The sequence below is a fragment of the Schistocerca cancellata genome, chromosome 4, assembly GCF_023864275.1.
Source record: "Schistocerca cancellata isolate TAMUIC-IGC-003103 chromosome 4, iqSchCanc2.1, whole genome shotgun sequence".
In the NCBI taxonomy this organism is placed as follows: domain Eukaryota; kingdom Metazoa; phylum Arthropoda; class Insecta; order Orthoptera; family Acrididae; genus Schistocerca; species Schistocerca cancellata.
In genome coordinates this window covers 929,641,131-929,664,638 of record NC_064629.1, presented here as the reverse complement: position 1 = coordinate 929,664,638, position 23,508 = coordinate 929,641,131, and the positions used below count along the sequence as shown (strand labels likewise).

Genomic DNA, 23,508 nt, shown 5'->3' with positions numbered 1-23,508 from the left:
GCCACGCTAAGAAGTCAGATTTGCAAGCAGAGGTTTGTTTTAATGTCCACCTATGAACACGAGCGACGTGGAGCTTGTATGCTGCAGCCTATAAGAGAACTTCCGAAAGATTGCAATCAAAAGTATATTATATTGAATGAAAGTTTCTGGACGGAGATACAAGGCAATGAATGGCTGTATGTCGCACCCAAGGACGAAGGTTTGACGATGTTGTGCAATGAGTTACCCCCTAATGATCTTATCATAAGAGGTACTGGTAAATTAACATTTATAAGCCAGTGCAAAGGATATGGTGCGCAAGTCATGCTACAAGCTGACCACGTAAGTACTACTAATGTAAGCAAGAATGGCATAGTACCTATGTTAAGTTTAGATACAGACTGTTGTATGACAAATGAGGAGAAACAGGTCACAAAAATACCTGTATCGTTACCCTTAGAACATATTGTAAGACACTTAGATGACCTAAAGATAGCAAGTCACAAAACAGATGAACTACAAAGCGAAACAGAATACCAGCAGCGAACGACCTACCGAGGAGGGTCACAAAGTATGTATTCCGCGTGGGGATACAAAGGTTCGGTAACCCTAGTTGTAATTATTACAATATGTTGTTCATGTATCTGTTGTAATTGTTGTCGAGGGTGTGGCAGGTTTTGTGAAGTAGGAGGAAATTGTTGTGCAAATATGTGTGTGACAAATACGGTGGTAACAGATTGCCGCCGTGAAAGAAGTGTCTGATACGCTCCTTCCCTCCATTCTGTACGGTGTGGAGAGGAGGAAGATAGTAGAGAGTATGAATTAAAGTACACACGACGTACTCCTCTCCCCGATCGAATGCAGTGGAGAGAGCAAAGACACTCGCCACGACTCACTACACAAATCGAATCACGTGCAAATACAGTGGAGTCGTTGGTACCCAAGAAAGATAGGAGATGAAAATACAACTTAAAAATTATGAACAAGTGTAATTTGAAGTTTGATGACAAACTATGTTGTATAAAATTGTATGTAACCTTTTCCTTTTCTTTTCTTTTGTGTTGTGTTGGAAACTATGTGTATGAAATTTTAAAGTGATTCTGTATTAAAAAGAGGTCTGTACTATGTGTACTATTATGTGAAACCTTGGTAATATTTGGTAAAGCTCTGGACTTTGAACTGTGTAATCCAAAACTTTGCATTGTTATGTGAACTACGAACAATGAAAAGAATGACATAGAGGTGTAATGTGGGAGTTACTACAACTATGTGTGGACAACAAATACCCAAATGTCAGTTGTACTTACATTGTGCTTTCTATTTTTTTATGAGAATATACCTGTATTAGACTTTATTATGTGAAACCATGTTTTAAAATAGTCTGCCAAGTTTTACTGGCACCGCATGTAGAGATCGAAAATTTTGTAACCTCGGGAGTCCGAGCTTACAAAATTTTCCCCTCGGGAAGGGAGGTGCCGCGAATGATAGAAAATAGAGTTAAAAATCGAGTAAAATGTAGGAATGGAAATTCTTGCTACCAGCAAGGCGGACGTGACCGGACGTAGCTTATGTGTAATCTTGACTCTATCTAACAAGAGCCGGCCGGAGTGGCCGTGCGGTTCTAGGCGCTACAGTCCGGAGCCGAGTGACCGCTACGGTCGCAGGTTCGAATGCTGCCTCTGGCATGGATGTGTGTCATGTCCTTAGGTTAGTTAGGTTTAATTAGTTCTAAGTTCTAGGCGACTGATGACCTCAGAAGTTAAGTCGCATAGTGCTCAGATCCATTTGAACCATTTGAACTATCTAACAAGAGCGGAATATGCCACATCACGAGGCGCATTCGGGAAGACGACGGTTCAATCCCGCGTCGGGCCATCCTGATTTAGATTTTCCGCGATTTCCCTCAATCGCTCCAGGCAAATGCCGGGATGATTACTTTGAAAGGGCACGGCCGAATTCCTTCCCTGTCCTTCCCTAATCCTCCCTGAGACCTATGACCTCGCTGTCTGGTCTCGTCCCCCAAACAACCCAACCCCACATCACGAGACTCGAGAGCTCTCGCAAGACACAACCCTTGGACAACGCCGTACGGCCTCACGTGCTAGCGTGTGACACACACGCAATTCTGGAGAGTACTGGAAACTTCTATACCAAGTGGTGCCGTGTGCATTACCGCTATAAAAAGGCTAGCCGCCATATTGTTGGGAGAGTGATGGGGCAGGTCAGTCGGTCAGATACGGTTTAGCTGCAGTTCTGATGCTGTGAGATCGCAGTGCAGTGCTGCGTAACTACGAGGAGACTTAGACTTATTTCCGTGTAGTCTTGCGCGCCCGCCCGTGCTATATTGGGACTTAAACTCAGGAAACTATGACAAGTTACAGTACTAAGAAGGCAGTTAGTAGACTTTGTATATAGAACTGTTTATAAAACGGATGTGCCAGGGGTGCTTCCAGTGTTTATATCCTCGTGCACTGATTTACGATTGCATCCGGTGTACCCTGAGATCCCAGCCGAGTTCCGTATTCCAACTCGCCCTACAGCCTTCTTTTCAATGGAGCATGTGCACAGGAGGCAGCCCACGACCACGACACCTCCTGTCAGGTAAGTTCTTTGACGCTCATCCTTGCAGCCCTTCCAGTCCCTCTCAGGACTCGTCAGTGGGACACGACAGGAGGAAAAACAACTTTGGTGTCAGATGCGGGGTAAGGGTGGAGAATCAGCATTTCTCTGGTGGAAATGTCTGGAAGGAGGTCCACTCATCCTTGTGAAGCCTAATGAAAAGCATCTTGTATATAACAGCGAAATCGACGTGGAATTCACCGAAGTGGCGTTACTCCGAAAGGCTTGTACCAGGCTATATCACACGTTTATTAACTAGTAGTAAAAGCGTCAGCCGCTATTTCTTCGGGATAGACTCGAAATCCTTGACGTACTACAACTATGAATCTTTATTTTCGATAAATTTCAAGACCAGTTAGATAGGTTATATGTATAGTTATTACGGCAACTGTGGGGGTGAACCATTTTCTCGCATAATTTTGTCTGTGGATTAAAATGGAGAAGGTTGGTACCCCTGAATTAATTTCAGGAGTTCAGTTTTCATCATTTCTACATATTTTTAATTTTTTTTTCTGTCACATCCTGCATTACAGTGCGAAATTTTCGTGTTGTGGTAAGAGGAGTGAACATGAAACGAAACCTGAATGTACGACAATGAAACGTTGACTAGCATTGTTTACCAATATCGTTCGTACACTGTCGCATTTATGCACTGTGTATCGTGTATGAATCCAAGGCACCGCTGGCCTCTTTAATTCTGATGATGCTTCTTTTTCGTAAAAAATCGATTCCTCGTATGCGCATAATGACACATTCACTCTGGCGCTTTTTAAAATCGAATCCTGTTGATGGAACAGTTTCTCTGCTAGCCTGCAAGTCCCTTTGTGTGATGAAAGCTGCGTAGTGTTTGCAAAGATGGTAGTCCTTGTATTATTCAAAATATGGCAGAAATGGCTGTCTGATATATTTTGCCTCGTCTATTCTCACGGCAAATACCTGCAATTTCGTGTCAGCCCAAACCGACACCACGCATCGTCTCTTTCATGCGACTCCCAGTTTGCCGTTACAAACAAAATGATTTTTAAAGCGGAATTTTAGGTGCCCATTCGACGGAGCGGTCCCAAATAGCACTAGCGTGATATTACTTACATCCGTATGTATTAGTAGGGACAGTAAGACACGATGAATAATCAGTACTCCGACAGTGAGTGAGCAGGGCTACTGCTACGGCATGGGCCGGGACGTTGCTATCGCTGCAGGAGGACTGGTTATTCTTCGTGTTTTACGGTCCCTCAGAATACATATCGATGAAACGAATGTAGCAGTACGCTAATTTGGACCACTTTGTCGAATGGGCACGAGAAACTGGCCTTTAAATTATTTTATTTCTAACGGGAAACAAGCCGATACCTTCCGTCTACACCGGGCGTCGCACGAAAGACGTGATGACCACTGTTTGTCTGGGTAGACTACCACTACACATTGCAAAAGCGAAATTGCAGGTATCTCCCGAAACATCAGAGAAAAAGATTGTGACGACTCTTACTACAGACATCTGACATACACTGACGGAAAAAATCGCAGTACCGAGGAGTTGTGCGACATAAACGAAAGTTGGTAGGCAGTTTGTACACCGGATAGATGATGCCTGTTCACATTTGACGTCAGTGCTAGTGTCGCCACTAGGAGGATGGAAATCAGCTTTGCTTTAAATTCAGGCTGTAACGCTCACGAGCGTCAGTTACTTTTGAGACTGGGCGTGCTGAGCTGATGTTACTCAAGTATGCCTCGAAAGCGACAAAGACGTCATTATCAACGAGGTCGTGTAAAAGGGCTACGAGAAACTGGATGTTCCTTCTGAAATGTTGCAGAAAGACTTGGGAGGAATGTAGCCACTGCACGCGATTGCTGGCAGCTGTGCTCCGGACGGCCACGTCGCACTGCCGAGAGGGAAGACCCTCCTGTTCGGCGCATCGGACTGCACCTGCAGCACCAGTTTGACCGGGACTTGGCGCCGAGTGACACAACCGACTCTTACTAATTGGTTACTTCGAGGACGGCTCCGAACCGGACGCCCTGTACCGTGCGTTCCACTGACCTCAAACCACTGCCATTTGCGACTTCGACGGTGTAGAGCGAGAGCTAGTAGGAGGGCAGGGTGTAGGCCTGTGGTGGAAGCTGGTTGTGCCTCGGTGCCAGTGACGATCGCGGTCGGTTAGGAGGAGGCCAGTCGAGGGCCCGCAACGCGTGCTACACACACTGCACCTACACTCGGAGCTACGATCTGGGATGCGGTCTCTTACGACAGCAGGAGCACTCTTGTGGTTATCCCAGGCAACCTCAGCGCAAATTTGTACCTCAGTCTGGTGATTCGACCTGTTGTGCTGCCATTCGTGAACAGCATTCCAGGGAATGTTTTCCAAGAGGATAACACTCGCCCACATACCGCTGTTGTAACCCAGCTCGCTTTACGGCGTATCGATTTGTTGCCTCGGCCAGCTCGATTACCAGATCTGCCTCCAATCGACACATGCATGATATCATCTGACGACAACTTCGGAGTCATCCACAAACAGCATTAACCGTCCCTGTAATGACCGACCGAGTGCAACTCGCATAGAATTTCATCCCACAAACTGACATCCGGCACCTGTACTACACAATGTATGCACGTTTGCATATTTGCATCCAATATTCTCGCTGCTACATTGGTTATTAATGCGCAAGTATTTCACATTTTTAACGGCTTACCTCGCGCTTGATCTGTGATCCTGCAGTGTTAATTGCCTAGACAAATGTATCCCCGAAATTTCATTACTTTATATTAATTACTTTTTGGTTTGCGATTTTCCCCCGTCATTGTGTAAATGAGACAGCTATTTCTGTAGGTCCTATCAGGAAAACAGGGACACTAACATTATCGGGCTCCGCAAGGCATTGTACGGTGTGGTGGAGACAATGCTGTACCGACGGAGTAGCGAGATAGGCTCTTCCCAGAGGCGCCGGCACACGGGGGGCGCAAAACCTGAGTGAAGAAAGAAGGCGAAATAATAATTAACAAGGAGAGGTTAAAAAAATGGCTCTGAGCTCTATGGGACTCAACTTCTGAGGTCATTAGTCCCCTAGAACTCAAAACTAGTTAAACCTAACTAACATAAGGACATGCCCGAGGCAGGATTCGAACCTGCGACCGTAGCGGTCTCGCGGTTCCAGACTGCAGCGCCTAGAACCGCACGGCCACTTCGGCCGGCAACAAGGAGAGGTACGTGAGTTAACCTACCGTTCGATTTTCCTCTTTTGCCTATGACAAGAAGAATTTGCTTCGAGCTGCGACTGTAAACGCACGCTGTTGGCTTACCGTCATTTCATCAAAGAAGCATAATGAACTACTGCGAACACACAGCTGCGGCCCATCATGTTCAACAGCGGATTTCTTGCTGATACTTCGCTACGGTATTGTACCTCGACGGTCGACATGCGGGTGCTGCAGAAAATATGCTATTTTACCAAAGGCTTCTGATTTTTCCGATTTTTCCGATTTTTGATAACTGGAATGAGAAACTTCGGTGGAGCAAGCAAGCAAGCAAATAAGGTGGAGAGGATATGTCATTTACTTGTCCCTCCAGCCCGTACTTTCTGATTGATACGATCTGTTGTGTAAATAAAGTATTCACAAGTATACCTTCTGTGGCCGATTAATAATATTACGGGAGTTGCTAGTCGCTGTGTCTGTAGACAACTATACTGTGTACATCTACTTGAACCCTGGTGGAAACAAAGGTATGCTCTGCCGTTCGTCATTGGCTACACTGCTCAGGCACCTGAGAGTAGGTTTTATTTATATATAAGGGATTTTAGTGTTTTTCTAGCGCGAATGAAATTCTGGCTTGTTCCTTGCTAAATGCTTAACGTATGCCGTTCTTGTATCAAATATGACTACACTGTTTCCTTGCTCTTTATTGTTGCTAAACCTTCTTACAAAAGGAGCGTACCAGTTCGGTTTTCCCCCTGTCCTATTCCATTCGTAGGTGGTACACGAGAAACAAAACTGTCGTATGGGAAAGTAGGGGAAACTTGCGCTGAGGGTAAACATGCGCATCGCTGTTTCTCTGATTTAAAAGCTTTGTAACCAGTGCTACACCTAGCGGCATGTTAGCGAACTACTTTCGTCTGGGCCGCCATTACAGTCTCGCGTTCAGTGAGTTTGCAAATGGTGAAACGTGACGTTGAGATCTAATTTGCAGTCCTCGGGATTTAAGACGGTGAGTCTCTATTTATTACGTTGACTATATTTACTTGTGATATAGTTAAAGCCTGTATGGTATGGGTATGTTTTGACGTGAGTCCTGTTTGGTTGTAATTAGTTTTACGAAAATTGTGGCCAAAATTTGTTTCCAAGACACTATGGGTTAAAGGTGCGCACCGATGCGCGCGTTTCCCCTTCATGTAGTTAAATACCAGCAGGCCACCAACAGTTTTTCTCTCTCCTTTCTCTCTCTCTCTCTCTCTCTCTCTCTCTCTCTCTTTGTTCTCAGATGCCGAGAAAGTGCGTCCGGAAAACAGAGGAGTACAGTTATACTGTAGACATGCTTAAACAAGCAATACATGCAGTAAGAACAGATGGGAGAAAAATCAGAGAAGTCGGTAGGAGCTTCAGAATACCAGAATCAACAATACGAAAATACCTCGCGAAGCCCATTAACCAGGTTACACAGCCAAGTTTGGGGCGTAAGTCTATTATTCCCGAAATTGTTGAGCAAGAAATGGTTGCTTTTATCGTCCTTCTTGGCAACTTGTTCTATGGACTAGCCGGCTGGGGTGGCCGAGCGGTTCTAGGCGCTACAGTCTGGAACCGCGCGACCACTCCGGTTGCAGGTTCGAATCCTGCCTCGGGAATGGATGTGTGTGGTGTCCTTAGGTTAGTTAGGTTTAAGTAGTTCTAAGTTCTAGGGGACTGATGGCCTCAGAAGTTAAGTCCCATAGTGCTCAGAGCCATTTGAATCATTTCTATGGCCTAACACCTAAAGGCTTGCGGAAATTGGCATACGACTACGTTGAGAAGAATGGTATTAACCACAATTTCAACAAAGAGAGTGGCTTAGCCGGCAGAGATTGGATGTACAGTTTTCTTAAGCGCTACCCCACCGTCATTTCATACCTCCTATAACGATTTATCCAAGAAAACGAATGAGTGCAAATCTTCAATAAAATTGACCAGATGGGGCCATATACCGTTGTTCCAACAATGGGTGGACCAACACGGAACTATTGAATGAGTGGCTTCTTCATTTTAAAAAACATACTCGCCCATCAGCTGATGAACCAGTGCTCCTCATACTGGACAACCACAACAGCCACATTTCCATTGAGTCTTACAAGGTTTGTAAATAAAACTACATCCACATGGTCTCTCTTCCACCTCTCACGTCCCACCGCCTACAACCCTTGGACCTAACCTTTTTTTGCCCTCTGAAGAATGCTCTTTCTAGAGAATATGACCTTTTCATGATACGAACAGGGCACCAGAGAATTACTGAGTAGGAAGTTGCTGAACTTGTGAAGAACGCTTTTCTTAAAGTTGCTACATTGTCAAATGCCTTATCTGGCTTCCGTGCAGCTGCTATTCACCCATACAACCCCGACAAGTTTTCTGAACCTGATTTTGCCCCAGACGAGCTAAGAGTGGAAGCAACCACAGATTGACAGTCCTTCAACATCCGCAGAACATAAGACCCCATCGACTGCTACAAATCCATCTGCGGGGCTATTTGATGATCCTACTTCCTCAACGTGCACAGCAGGTTTTACTGAAAGCCATAAGAAGTTTGTCTTATCTACCAGATTTTGACCTATAGAAGAAATGTGATAGGCCTAAGCCTACTGAGGTTAAAACAAGAAAGCCCAGAGGAAAGCAGCATTCTGAAATACTAACTAGCACACCCATGAAAATAAAGCTGGAGTTGGATGTAGAAAAGAAAAAGGAAAAAGAAGAGGTGAAATAGCAAAGAATTGCCAATAAAAACATAAAAGTTGCTAGAAAGCTTAATCTCGGCAATAGGCCTAAGCCTAATGCAAAAGAAAGTATGGATAAGAAGAGACTTCCAAACAAGAAAGAGGATAATCAGTCTTTTGGCAAGAAACACTTACAAAAGAAGGTAAACAAAAAGATGATTGAAGAAGAATCAGACGATTCAGATGTTGACGAAGTTCCACTGTGTAATGACGATGATATCGACATGGAGCTGTTGGACCCTGGTGCACTTCAAGGAGCCGACGACGAGATTTGCGGACTTTGTGGAGATCAGGGAACTGTGGAACAGGTGTACTTTGTGCCGAAGATGGTACCATGCAGCTTGTACCGCAAATGATTCTGCTAAAGATTTTATATGTGATATGTGCAGTGAAGGACTTATCTAACTTGTTAAATCTGTAGGCCCCTAACATCAAAGAAAACTTAGCATTTTATTTGAAAACCAATAGTCCTGAACTATGCTAAATTTTGTAAAATTTGATTAAAACTTATGTTTAACCTAATTTAACATGTGCCTTATCAATATAATGTTTGGAACAAACCTTGTATTGTTTTTTTTTCCTCTCCAGGTATTACTGCGTATCAATTCTTCTAACATGCGCACAATTACCCCACCAGATGCGCACATTTCCTCGACGTTCGGGAAACCGTGCACTTAGGTAGTGTCTTGGAATTTTGTTTTTAATGTGTTTATTTTTGAATATTTGGATTATCTTAATTTTTTGTAGATACTAGAATAGTTGCTCTAAGTTTTGATATAAGATAATCTTTGTTTAAAGAAGTCAAAATTTTTTTTAAAAAAGTTCCGCTTAGGTGCGCACGTTCCGTATGAACCCGAAGGTCTCTAATTTTGGCGTCTTCATTACGTGAAATATAGGCTGCAGGCAGCAATATATTGTTTGACTCATTTTGGAACGCGACCTCTTGGAACAGTGGGAGTAAGATGCACAGCGTGACTCTTACACCGTGAACGGAAACGATTATCGATATAACGATACCTTAGTGACTCGTGGCCGCTGGACACAGAACGAGCAATAGACATATGGTTTGCTTTATCATACGTATTAGGTTAATTATGAACGAAGACACTTAGTACGCATTTTATTAATTTAACAGTTATGAAGATGTTTAGTACTTGAACTAAACCAGTTAATAATGCAAAATGTGCGCCATCATACCGTTATAAAATATAGTGCACTAAAATTAGTGATAAACATTACGTATTTATATGAAATCTACCGCACCTAAGCAGATATCTTGTTCGCGTCTATATCTGTTTAACTATTAGTACAAAACGCTTGCTTTGTCTTATTTGTAACCAATACCAAGTTAATGCCATTTCGTATTTTGTTTCTCAAATATGATTTACAGAAGAGCAGTTCATTTTAGCTTAGCCCAGTAACCATTTAACAAGGCAAGCAAGTGGTGACACTGTGTGAGGGAAGTCAGGCTCGTAATGCAATCAGCAGCTTATCCGACCTCCACTCACTAGATGTCTGACTTGACGTCCAACGTGGCGTGTAATTAATTGTCGATCAATAAACACTGATCGTCATCATACTCTTGTTACACTCATAAAATACTACATAAATTGTATACTGTATTTAGGTATGAAAAGTGCCTCAACATAATCATTCCTATTATAGCAATTTCTCTTACCTGGCCCGTGTAACAAGATCATTGCATAAGAATAAAATATCCTTCACATCCCTTTAAAATATAAAAATTTTCGGCTAAAACATGTTTAAAACGAACTCGCGAAACGCGCGCGCGCACACACGCACACGCACACACACACACACACACACACACACACACACACACACACACACGCTCCGTAATAAAAGCTTGTTCTACGACACTTCTTAAAAATTGTGATAAAATGAGAACACAAGTAAAAAGAGGAGGTGCAATCAAAGACTCAGGTGATGATGCTTTGTTAGAAAATTTGGCTACATGCCAGATTGCTCGTAAACTTTGTACTTAGTGAACTCTGTAGCGATCAAAAAGTAGCTGTGTTCGACAGCTGAGTGATGTTTTGGATAAGCAACCAAGTTGAAAAGAACCGTGTCTGGTCATTCCGATTAAGGTTTTCCGTGATTTGGTTAACATATTTCTTAATGCTCTCTCGAGCACAGGAAATCGCTGTATAGTTCCGTAGAGCGTCCCATATCTACAATCGCGAACAGGACAGTGCTGGTTGCGTTCTTTTTTCAGTCTGTAAGCAACGAATGGTCGTTTCAAGTTCATACTATGCGTGCTTCGTCAATTTGCCGTAAGAAAGGTTATTAGCACGTGAAGCTGATAAACGAACTGGCTTAAACCACAGTGACGACATTGGAACATTCAGTTGCTATCGAAAGACACAAAACATTGAAGATCTGCGCCCATAGCGAACTACAGTACAGACCACTAAGCATTGTACTTATATGGATCGATGACCTGCAGCCGTCTAGAACGAAATTATGAATATATATTAATACCTTCAGCAGCTTACAGGCGTTGGTACGTATCAACGGGGACAGGCGAAAATGTGTGTCCCGACCGTGACTCGAAGCCGGGATCTCCTGCTTACATGGCAGACGCTCTATCCATCTGAGCCACAGAGGGCACAGAGGACGGTGCGACTGCAGGGACTATCTCGCGCACACCTCCCGCGAGACCTACATTCTCACCTAATATGTCCACACACTACATTCGTGGCGTCCCTACCCAACACACTCATTACTCGTGGAAGACATTCTTACCAAGTCCCGTAAGAGTTCGGGTAATATGTGTGCATCCGTACAGAAGAAGGTCATGGCCGGTATTGCCAGAACTATATGCTTATATGGATACGGTGTCTGTTCTTTCGGACATGTCTGAATTTGGTTATCCGCGCACGACTCACGGCCAGAGCCAAACCTCCATATACCGTCAACCGTGTGTCTGACATGCACGGGCGTCCAAAGGAACCTTGCATCGTAATCAGAATAACACAGCCACTGTAGTATCACAATCGTTTCGTGTCGCACACATATATATCTACATCATACTCCGCAAGCCACCTAATGGTGTGTGGCGGAGGACTTTTTCGATACCACTATATGATCCCTCCAACCCTGATCCACTCGCGAATAGTGCGTGGGAAGAATTTTTGTCGGTAAGCCTCTGTATTGGCTCTAATTTCTCGAATTTTTTCCTCGTGGTCAATACGCAAGGTGTATGTGAGAGAAAGTAATATGTTGTCTGACTCCTCCTGAAGAGTACTGTCCCAAAATTTCCATAGTAAATCTCTCCGTGATGCATAACGCCTCTCTTGTAACGTCTGCCAGTGGGGGTTGTTTAGCATCTCCGTAACGCTCTCTCGCCAGCTAAACGATCCCGTGACGAAACGCGCCGCTCTTCGTTGGATCTTCTCTATCTCCTCTATCAGTCCTACGTGATAGCGATCCCAGATAGATGAACAGTACTCAAGAATCGGGCGAACAATCGCCTTATAAGCCACTTCTTTCGTGGATGAGTTACATTTCCTTAAGATTCTTTCGATGAATCTGAGTCTGGTATCTGCTTTTCCGACTATCTGTTTTATATGGTCATTCCACTTAACGTCGCTGTGGATAATTACGCCTAAATATTTTACGGCAAACACTGTCTCCAGCTGTTTGTCATCAGTAGTGTAGCGGTACAGTAGTGGATTTCTTTTCCTATGTATGCGCAATATGTTACAGTTATTTCCTTTCAGGGTCAACTGCCAGAGTCTGCACCATTCATCAATTCTCTGCAGGTCGTTCTGCCAATTCTTACTATATTCTGGCGTTGATACTTTGGTATAAACAACGGCATCATCTGCGAATAGCCTTAAAGAGCATCCAACGCTTTCTACTAGATCATTTATATTTATTGTGAACAGCAACGGCCCTACCACACTTGCCTGTGGTACTCCGGATATTACCTTTACATCTGTCGATTTAGTCCCGTTAAGAGCGACGTGTTGAGTTCTGTCTGCAAGAAAGTCTTGAATCCAATCGCAGGTCTGCTCCGATACTCCGTAAGCTCGTTTTTTTTTGTTTTTTTGTTTTTTCATTAAACGGCAACGTGGGACGGTGTTAAATGCCTTACTGAAATCAAGGAACACGGCATCAGTATGAGCGCGTTGTCCACTGCGCTGTGGATCTCGTGGAGGAACTGAGCGAGCTGAGTTTCGCAGGATCTCTGTTTGCGGAATCCATGTTGATTTTTATAGAGGAGCTGTTCGTTTTTTCAAGAACGTCATAATTCTTGAACATAAAACATGTTCCATAATTCTGCAACAGACTGACGTCAACGATGTAGGTTCAAATGGTTCAAATGGCTCTGAGCACTATGGGACTTAACATCTGAGGTCATCAGTCCCCTAGAACTTAGAACTACTTAAACCTAACTAACCTAAGGACATCACACACATCCATGTCCGAGGCAGGATTCGAACCTGCGACCGTAGCGGTCGCGCGGTTCCAGACTGACGCGCCTAGAACCGCTCGGCCACTCCGGCCGGCCAACGATGTAGGTCTATAATTGTGTAGCTCTGTCTTACGGCCTTTCTTAACAACGGGAAAGACCTGCTCTTTTTTCCAGTCATTAGGTACGTTTCGTTGCTCAAGTGATCTACGATAAATTGCTGCTAGAAGGGGAGCAAGTTCTTTCGCATAATCGTTATAGAGTCTTATAGGTATCTCATGTGGTCCTGAAGCTTTTCCACTACTAAACGATTGTAGCTGCTTTTCAATTCCGCGATCGGCTAACTCAATATCTCCCATTTCGACGTTCGCACGACGATTGAAAGGAGGGACAGTGTTACGATCTTCCGTGGTGAAACAGTCGGAGTCAAAAATATATATTTTTGTGAATAAAAATCTGTCGACTGTCAACATTTACCTCGTTAGACTCTATTTCCGACACAGATTAAATTTTAGATCGCCCGCCTGGTTAGCTGTGCGATCTAACGCACGACTTTCCTGAGTGGGAAGGAGCGCCTGGTCTCCGGCGGACTTGTGTCGAGGTCCGGTGAGCTGGCCAGTCTGTGGATGGCTTTTAAGCGGTTTTCCATCTGCCTCGGCGAATGCGGGCTGGTTCCCCTTATTCCGCATCAGCTACACTGTCGGCGATTGCTGCGCAAACAAGTTCTCCGCGTACGCGTACCACCATTAGTCTACCACGCAAATATAGGGGTTACACTCGTCTGGTGCGAGTCGTTTTCTGGGAAGGAGGGGGGGGGGGGAATCCACCGCACAATAACCCTGAAAGAGTGTGGTTCAGAGTGGGGCGGCGGAGGGGTGAAGTGGATTGCGGTAGTCGTCGTGGGGTTGTGGACCACTGCTGCTGCGGCGGGGACGGAGCCTCTCCGTCGTTACTAGGTCCCCGGTTAACATACAATACAATACAAATTTTAGATCTCATTTCCGATATGAATCGCTAATAAAGCTTAAAAACTGAAATACAGGTACTCGACTGACTGACTCATAAAACATACTCGCTTCATTGTTAGATGTGTTAAAAAGTCCATCCGATCGCCACGCCTTCTGCTGCGAACAGCAAAGCCTAGGACTTTTTCATAGTTATAATAGTTGCTAAATGCATCACATATATGTTATCTTTTGCTGTATTTATTACATAATATGCGCCATCACCAATTGTAGTCTTTGTTCTTCTTGTCCGAAACGAATTCCTTAAAATAGTACGGGGCATCTTTTATGCTATATACATAAATAAATTCATAAAGTTTACATGAGCACAGGTCGTTTTATTTTATTTGATTTGCTTTGCCGTGGTGTGTTTCCTCATGCAACTATAAATGACCTTTTCGGTTTCAAGGATTAGAGGTCCTCGTAACTTCACTCAGTGACTACAAATCGTAATGTAGCTAACACTTTTCCTCACAGCTTACAGCATCTCTCACGACTGTATTCTTTTTCGTCAAATAAGGTTTGATGAATTTCAGCAGATTCGAAAGGCATGCTTCAGTCATTCTTAATTAATTCTGAAAATCATCGGCTCCCAGCTCCATAAGTCAGCGGAGGGTGGGAGAATTTCTTCCTGGGCATTAGCCATTTCTTTGCCCACGGCTTTCTCTCGGCGTTCTTCGGCCTTTTTAGAACTAAAACAATCAAGGCAAATCCCAGTTTTTGTGACCTTGTAATACCAAGCGGGATCTCGTAGAACGCAGCCTCACTGAACCTAAGGTTAACAAATGGTAACCAGCGATAGGAACAAGGATTCGCTGTAATCTCAGAGTGCTGTCGGCCGGGACGCGTGTAGGCTGCCGCGAAATTGGTCGGTTGGTCGGTCGGCCGATAAATTGGTGGGAGTGTAAGGACCTTAAGAAAGTTGGCAACGGAACACCTCGAATGGAACCTCGATCTATGGTGCGCGGTTCTCTTCGTCGAGAGTACAGGATTTGTCTGATGCTTGGTGATCGTCGTGGAGGAAAGTGAATGCGGCCAGTACCAATGCAGGGAGGTGAGGCAACCATGTTTCGAGTCGGTAATACACACTGATATCTGGCGCCTCTTTCGCTGTCAAGGCCCGTGCAGTGTAGAGGTTTCTACTTTTTAGGCCTTCATTTGTATTTCAAACAAATTCTTTACACTATTATGTCTTGTGTGCTTCTATTAACACTTTTCTTTAAAAGTGAACGTGGATGTCACGAAAAATTGAGGCCGAGCGGTTCTAGGCGCTCCAGTCTGGAACCGCGCTACCGCTACAGTCGCAGGTTCGAATCCTGCCTCGGGCATGGATGTGTGTGATGTCCTTAGGTTAGTTAGGTTTAAGTAGTTCTAAGTTCTAGGGAATTGATGACCTCAGATGTTAAGTCCCATAGTGCTCAGAGCTATTTGATCCATTTTGAACTAAAAATTGATATATTATTTTTATTTTCTCCTATAAGTTTCAGTAGTAAATTTCATCATGTATAGCTGTAATAATGATGGTCAGTGTGATAAGATTTACTCGTACTCTAGTACAGTAGTTTTCAGTCGGACGAATGATGAAGATGTAAGGACGGCATGCTCTTCTCACGAAAAGTAAACTACGAGTTAGCGGGGTTCCTGACGAATCAGTAGGAAAGCACCTTCCAGTAAGAATCACTCGGGGGCCTGCAGACAATACAGAACACGAGAGCGAGAGAGAGAAGAGCTAATATCACAGGTATTCATTGCAAAGTGCAATTTTGCATCCATCCTGATGCAGTCGCTTTCATCCTCGCGTATTCACTGTCGACATTATATTAAGAGCAGTGCGGTCGGTGAAATTTATTATAGATACTAATTTCTTAGTTACTTCTGTAAATAATGCGGCTAGGTTCTATTACACAGTAAGCATCGACTTGTAGACTATCGATATACGTACAACTAGATGATTACTCCGCTGTTGTGACTGAAGTGCTTAGCAGATAGGGTACAAGACACCACCTCAACAGCGCATGGGAAAATGGCAAACAAAAATTTTTTTTGTGCTAGGTCTGATTTCTTTTTTTGTCGTAGTGGTCCTTCCTGTATATGTAAGTGGAAGACAGCAAAAATTTCGTGAAACGATTTCGCCCCAATTGAGGTTACTATACTTTTAATGATTGCTATCCCAACATGTTTATTATATGTGTGACACTCTTTCCCTTATTTTGTGACATGTTTTGAATCCTACCTTGTAAGTATCCCGCACTGCTCAGCAATACTGCGAACTTACCAAAACGCAGGAAAATAGTTCTTATGACCACAATATTAACGAGTTACAATTGAAATCGATTGATCCACACAAATTCCTAGGTGTAGCAGTTTGAATGGGAATGATATGGAATGATCTCATAGACTCAATTGCAGGTAACGCAAGTGGTAGGTTTCCGTTTATAGGCGTTATACTGGGAAAATGTAGTCAGTCCACAAAGGGAGGAATGAAGATTATTCCCGTCCACAACAAAATCATTAGGCGTTAATCACAAGTTCGGATTAGGGAAGGAAATCGGAAGTACGCTTTCAAAGGAATCACTTGACATTTGCTTTAAGCTATTTAGGAAATCACGGAATTTGTGAACCACAATAAAAAACAGTAAACACTCAATAACCATTGAAATTATCATAAAAATTATAGCAAGTAAAAATTCAAGAATGATGAGGTGTTTCCAAAAGCTGCATATCTGTGTAGCATACAGCAACACCTCATCGTTCTTGACTACAGCTATGTGACTTTTGGAAACAAATCAATCTTGACTTCTTAATTGTTATAATTTGTATGATAATCTGAAAGGTTGTTGAGTGTTGAGTGTTTTTTTACTGTTACTCAAAATGTCTCTTAGCTGTGGTTGCCCTCCGCACAAAGCTGTTTGTATAAACCTAAATTTGAACCGTCGTCCGCTCCAATGAGAGTCCATTGTACTAACAACTGCGCTACGTCGCTCGTGTCTACAAAGAAGACTGGTTAACAATATACTCGTGCGTCCCTACTTACAATATTGCTCAAGTCTGTTTGATCCATACCAAATAACAGCAACGTATACACCAGTTCCAGTCATGTTACTGTGACCACCGCATATGTCCAAAGTCCAATAACCACTCACAGGTGCAGGTGGCAGCACTAGCAGTGGAGAGAATACAAAGTATGTCGAAAGGACACGGGAAACAGTGCGAAATGGAGCGATTTATCTGACGGCGCTTCTGGGCCAAGGCTGGAAGCATTTCAGAAGCTGTTAAGTTGTAAGCAGTTGGCGTTCTGCCGTGATTGAAGTATAAATGGTGCTATTCAAAACCGGCGCTGAGGCAAATATGATGCATCACGGTCCGCGGATGACGCGGGTGCGTAGAAGTGTACGGGAGAACAGACGTGCAACTGACCGTGCACATGAACCGAGGGGCCGGCCGAGGTGGCCGAGCGGTTCTAGGCGCTTCAGCCTGCAGTCGCGCGACCGCTACGGTCGCAGGTTCGAACCCTGCCTCGGTCATGGGTGTGTGTGATGTCCTTAGGGTAGTTAGGTTTAAGTGTGATGTCCTTAGGGTAGTTAGGTTTAAGTAGTTCTAAGTTCTAGGGGACTGATAGTGCTCAGAGCCATTTGAACCGAGGGGCTACCAACAGCGTCTCCTCAGCGTACGAGCAGGCAACCATTGTGATTGCTGTTCATCGGCGACTAAGGCTGGAATTTGCGGAAGTGGACGTCCAATGAGTGGCGACAGGTGTCCTTTTCAGATGAAGTACTACGCTAAGTCCTACCTACCAAACAGTCGACAGTGATTTGCAATGTACGTAAATTTAGGATAAATATAGATTCTAGAATCACCGGTCGGGAGCGTCTCGTGTTGATCACATTTCCCTCGGTATCCGCATCCGGTGACGCCTACGAGTGAGGTTGACACGGCGGCCGGTCGGTGCCGTTGAGCCGCCAAGGCCTGTTTGGACGGTGTTTGTTTGTTTGTTTGTATAGATTCTAGAATAGAGAGTGGTGTAAACCTTTTGTTTTCAAATTTGTTGCACTTTCTAAATGTTCTTCGAATAAAAGACATCATTGGATCACCTTCCCCACTGTATTTCTTATACGATCATTCCAATTGCAGTTGTTCCTAAGAGCAATCCGTAGACATTTGCTCCAATCGATAACTTCTAAATTTGTGTCACCTGCCATGCAGCAGAAATTCGACAGTATTCTCGTTGCACTAATGGGCAGGATCTAGCTATTCGGGATCAACTGTTACTTTTCGAACCATTCAGATACGTTGTCTAAATCATTAGTAATTCGTTTGGCACATTTTGTAACTCATCTAGGCGGTAAATGATGGCACCACCGGCAAATCTTTTATTTGTCTATTTAATGGCACGCGAAGACGAGAAACAGTAGCCAGCGGTTTCACAGGGCACTCCACGATTCTCAAACACAAACAAAAAGCCCGCGGAAAATAGAAAGTGGCGCCGAGAGCAGAGCAGAGCCGGGCCGCACCGGAGTGGTCGAGCAGGTAGTGAAGCGTGTGGTGCCAGCTAACGGCAACCTGGCGGGCAGGAAGAGCGGGCAGTCCTGAACACAACTCGAGGGAAATGGAGCGTATCGCGAAATCATTTCTGTTTGCAGCCAATGAATAGCAGCAGTGATTACGTTGCGCTGCTTTTTGTAACTTTTTTGATATCTCACTTCATTCCGTGTAACTAAACACGCAGAACGAAAATGTCGGTGGAGCTGTAACAAACATACATCGTCCAAAGAAGAAAATATGTGACAGGGTTTGCTTCTTCCAAAAATCAGACCATTCTTTTATCCTGTTCTGTATTCGGCACTTCAGACAGAGCCACAGAGCTGTGTTTATAAACACGAGTGCGTTGTTACTGGTAGCGTTGTGGTATCGAGTTTCGTTGACAGACATGAGCTGAGCATCTTTCTCTATACAGGCTGATTCAAAAGTCATGCCCCATAGGACTATATAGTAGTCAGATGTATGACAGAAACTGTCATCTGAAGCAAAAAATATATAGTAAACATGGACTCTAAAATGCATACCTTATGAGCTATGAACACTTATTCGTCTTCGGTACTGTGAAACGAATCTCTTCTACTGCAAGGAGGTAGAAAGGACCAAAATAAGAAAAAAAACTGTACAGTAAATGTAGACTTTAAAATGCATATCTTAAGAGCTGTGGGTACTTCTTCCGCAGAAGAAGTTCAAAAAATGGTTCAAATGGCTCTGAGCACTATGGGACTCAACTGCTGTGGTCATAAGTCCCCTAGAACTTAGAACTACTTAAACCTAACTAACCGAAGGACAGCACACAACACCCAGCCATCACGAGGCAGAGAAAATCCCTGACCCCGCCGGGAATCGAACCCGGGAACCCGGGCGTGGGAAGCGAGAACGCTACCGCACGACCACGAGATGCGGGCCCCGCAGAAGAAGTGTTTCGCAGTAGTGAAAATGAACAAGTGTTCATAGATCCTAAGGCAAATATTTTAGTTAGCCCTTGTTTACAAGGTTATTTTTTCTTGTGTTGGTTCATACTACCTTCTACCAAAATATGGAAAGTAAAGAGCTTCCAATACATGGGGTTTGTTTCACAGTTTCGAAGATGTGGCCATAGCTCTGAAGATACACATTTTGGGGCCCATGTTTACTTGACGTTTTCGCTTCGAGTGATTGTTCCTGTTATATCCCTAAATACGACTTCGTTCTATGGGCTAGGACTGTCGACTCACCAATGTACCATTGTCCAGTGAGAGGTGACTTTTGAATCACCCTGTATACGAGCTTTTCTTTCGGCTACATCCTGTGAGACATGTCATTATTTCACTATCGGTGGGAGACGGTGATATACTGAGAACAGCTCGTACGTGTCGTCATCAGTCATCATCTATGCCGTAATTACAGAGAAATCTTGCTTTACGAGAGTATCAACGGGTCTTTTTGTGTCGATGTGTGGCCACAACTCTGGAAATTGAAATATTTTTCTGACTAAACAAGTAACAACGAAAGTATCCCAAGGCAATGTATATAAAAACGGCGGTAGCTTGATGAGGATGTTCAGACTATACGATTGGGTACTAGCAGTTTGCAGCGGAGGAAAAGTGTAGGAAGACCTCAGAGGATCGACGCTTGCTGCTGGGACTGGCAGTTGACCATCAAGATCAATAAATATAACATACCGCGAATAAATAGACGGGAAGACCCATTATTGTTTGATTACACCATTGACGATCATTCAGTGGAAAGAGTAACAAACGTAAAGTATCTAAGAATACCCGTTCGGAGCGACATAAAATGTGAAGACCACGAAAAAAATTTAGGAACAGTTTCCAGGTAGGAGTAATAGTGTAGATGGAGAAGATCTAAAGAGCTGCGCATTTCTTCGCGGATTCATTTAGCTAGCGCGAGAACGACATTAAAAGAGACGCACTGGGCATTATGGGGATATTTCTGTTGGAATTCCAAGAGCATACGTTCGAATAAGTCAGACAACACATTAGACACACATCTCCACGACTGGAGATTGAGAAATTTGAGCATATGTAGCGACTTACCAACAGCTGTTCTTCCAATGTAGTATTAGTGTATGGAAAACGAAGGGCGAGAAATGACGGTGGTACTACAGGTTCACTCAGCCACACGTAAATTGCTTGTAAAGTATACATGTAGATAGATTCTGCGTTAAACGTTTTGCCTCCTGCCGACATTTAGTTTACGTCTGGAATGAATATAGTGACCTTTCCGGCACCGTCGGATGCATTCAAAACAGATAGTTCGGAAGTCATCCATCGTGGTCACGGACGACGATCAGACAAACTTGTTTGTTAATCAACCAATACAGGCCTAAAACCTGATCCCGGTTTTTCCATACAGTTGTATCACACCATTCAGTGTGACGTTCAATTCGTATATAATCGATTTCGAGACTAATATAGTCTTATTTCCTGGTACCTAACACGCCTAAAAAACCGAGTGTCATAAGTGCCACTCGTGTTCGTAAAGAAAGTGTGGACGCCATTAAAAATCACCCATAGTGGCAAATTTAACACTATATACTTTCCACATAACAACATCTACCAGCAGCAGGAGGAAGTCTCGTATTCTGAAGAATACTTACGGCAGGCGAATTCCGTGGCACGTTAATACATGATTGGGGTTGTACAGTCTCGAAGTCGATCGTACACGAACAGAACATCACGATAACTTGTGGGATACAGCTGTACGGAGAGACTGACAAGACTAAATTAACGAACAATTGAGGAACAGGTGTGGATGTCCTGCCCACAAAGGAAAATAGTCCAAGAAGCATTTCGTTGAGCGATAAAGTGAGTATTGCTAGCTGTATACTTCGTAGTTGCCGGAATTGTTGGGATAACCCAGAAGCTGCACTGGCGCAGTGGTTAGCATCTAAGTTCACATTCGGGAGGGCGACGGTTCAGATCCCATCCGGAGTTATTGGGTATGGATGCTGATAACTGTGTCGAGTCACTTAGGAAATATTTGTTTGACGCCATTAATTATTTTTGGTACATTTTCAGGCTGATCTTCGTAAGGAGCGCGGTTGTATATTCATGTTTGTACTCGATGTACCGGGGGCTGCTCCTGTGCGGTATCCGTGTTAATATCCACCAGGCAGCTAGCATTTTCATCACGTACCAGCCACAAAACTAAGTAGTATACAGAGTGTCACCAGAAATCCGCCAGCATCCCGCACGTTCTGTACAACCGATGTATACCACCACAGTTACCTGTATTTACCGTATATTTAGTTGACAGTCACGCTATTGTACAGTATCTGTCAGGGATACGATGACCAACCATATTTAGGTTTTGTTCGATTTCCCTAAATCGCTGCTGGTATGCTTCCTACGGAAGGACACGGCTAATATACTTCCCTGTCCTTCGCCAGTCCGAGCTCGTGCCCAACGCTAGTGATGTCGTCGTCGACAGTACGATAGATCCTAGTCTGGCTTCGCTTCACGAGCTGCGACCAGAGCTCGGCCGCTGGCAGGAGTGTACTTACGGGGAGAAGCGGCGAAGGCGGCTGCCAGGAAGGCGAGCACGACAGGCGGCGCGAGCTGCTGCATCTCGTCCACTGGCGCGGCTGGCGCGCGCTGCCTGCACGCCCGCACCGTTACGTGACGTCACAGCCGCCCCCACCCTGCCCACGACGGCGGGCGCGCCTCCCTCGTGTCTCCAGCCTCGACGCCGTCCACACCTGTTGCTCTGGCGGCCTGCGCAGTCGACGTTTTAAAACGCGGAAGCCACCTTATCTGTCCTACAGATGAGCGCCGGTCAACTCGTCCGTCAGTCGCGTGTGATAACGCCACATGTCTTCGGTTGAAGTAATCGGTGATAAAATACAGGAAGCGAAAGGTTATCTAAAACATGTACAGAAACCAGGCTGTAGTCATAAGAGTAGAAGGGCACGAAATGGAGGGAGGCAGAGCTGTAGCCTGCCCCCAATGTTATTTAATCTATACAAAGAGGAAGAAGTAATGGAAACCGAAGACACATTTGAAACGGAAATTGAAGTTCAGGGAGAAGAGACAAAACCTTTAAGGTTCGCCACTGATATGGTAATTCTGCCAGTGCCAGAGATGGCAAATCACTTATCCGTCTTACTAATGGGACTTTTTTATCTGACTGAGTACCACTGTGATCATATAGACCCCAAGTAATTTACACCAGATATATAGGCAGTATTTTAATGAAATAACATAAAAACATATATTACAGTTGTTCATTGCAACAGTGATGATTCTATTTCCATAAATACACTCCTGGAAATGGAAAAAAGAACACATTGACACCGGTGTGTCAGACCCACCATACTTGCTCCGGACACTGCGAGAGGGCTGTACAAGCAATGATCACACGCACGGCACAGCGGACACACCAGGAACCGCGGTGCTGGCCGTCAAATGGCGCTAGCTGCGCAGCATTTGTGCACCGCCGCCGTCAGTGTCAGCCAGTTTGCCGTGGTATACGGAGCTCAATCGCAGTCTTTAACACTGGTAGCATGCCGCGACAGCGTGGACGTGAACAGTATGTGCAGTTGACGGACTTTGAGCGAGGGCGTATAGTGGGCATGCGGGAGGCCGGGTGGACGTACCGCCGAATTGCTCAACACGTGGGGCGTGAGGTCTCCACAGTGCATCGATGTTGTCGCCAGTGGTCGGCGGAAGGTGCACGTGCCCGTCGACCTGGGACCGGACCGCAGCGACGCACGGATGCACGCCAAGACCGTAGGATCCTACGCAGTGCCGTAGGGGACCGCACCGCCACTTCCCAGCAAATTAGGGACACTGTTGCTCCTGGGGTATCGGCGAGGACCATTCGCAACCGTCTCCATGAAGCTGGGCTACGGTCCCGCACACCGTTAGGCCGTCTTCCGCTCACGCCCCAACATCGTGCAGCCCGCCTCCAGTGGTGTCGCGACAGGCGTGAATGGAGGGACGAATGGAGACGTGTCGTCTTCAGCGACGAGAGTCG

The 23,508-nt window shown here is 44.7% G+C and overlaps 1 protein-coding gene across 1 annotated transcript in view; it reads right to left on the bottom strand.

The window, feature by feature from the left end:
- The window catches only part of LOC126185120 (probable chitinase 2), a 277,984-nt gene extending 255,809 nt beyond the window's left edge, over window positions 1–22,175 (bottom strand). The window contains exon 1 of the mRNA XM_049927938.1: window positions 22,037–22,175. Coding sequence (XP_049783895.1) covers window positions 22,037–22,100 — 64 coding nt within the window. The 5' untranslated portion in view covers window positions 22,101–22,175. The remainder of the gene's footprint in view (window positions 1–22,036) is intronic.
- Window positions 22,176–23,508: the final 1,333 nt, after the last annotated feature.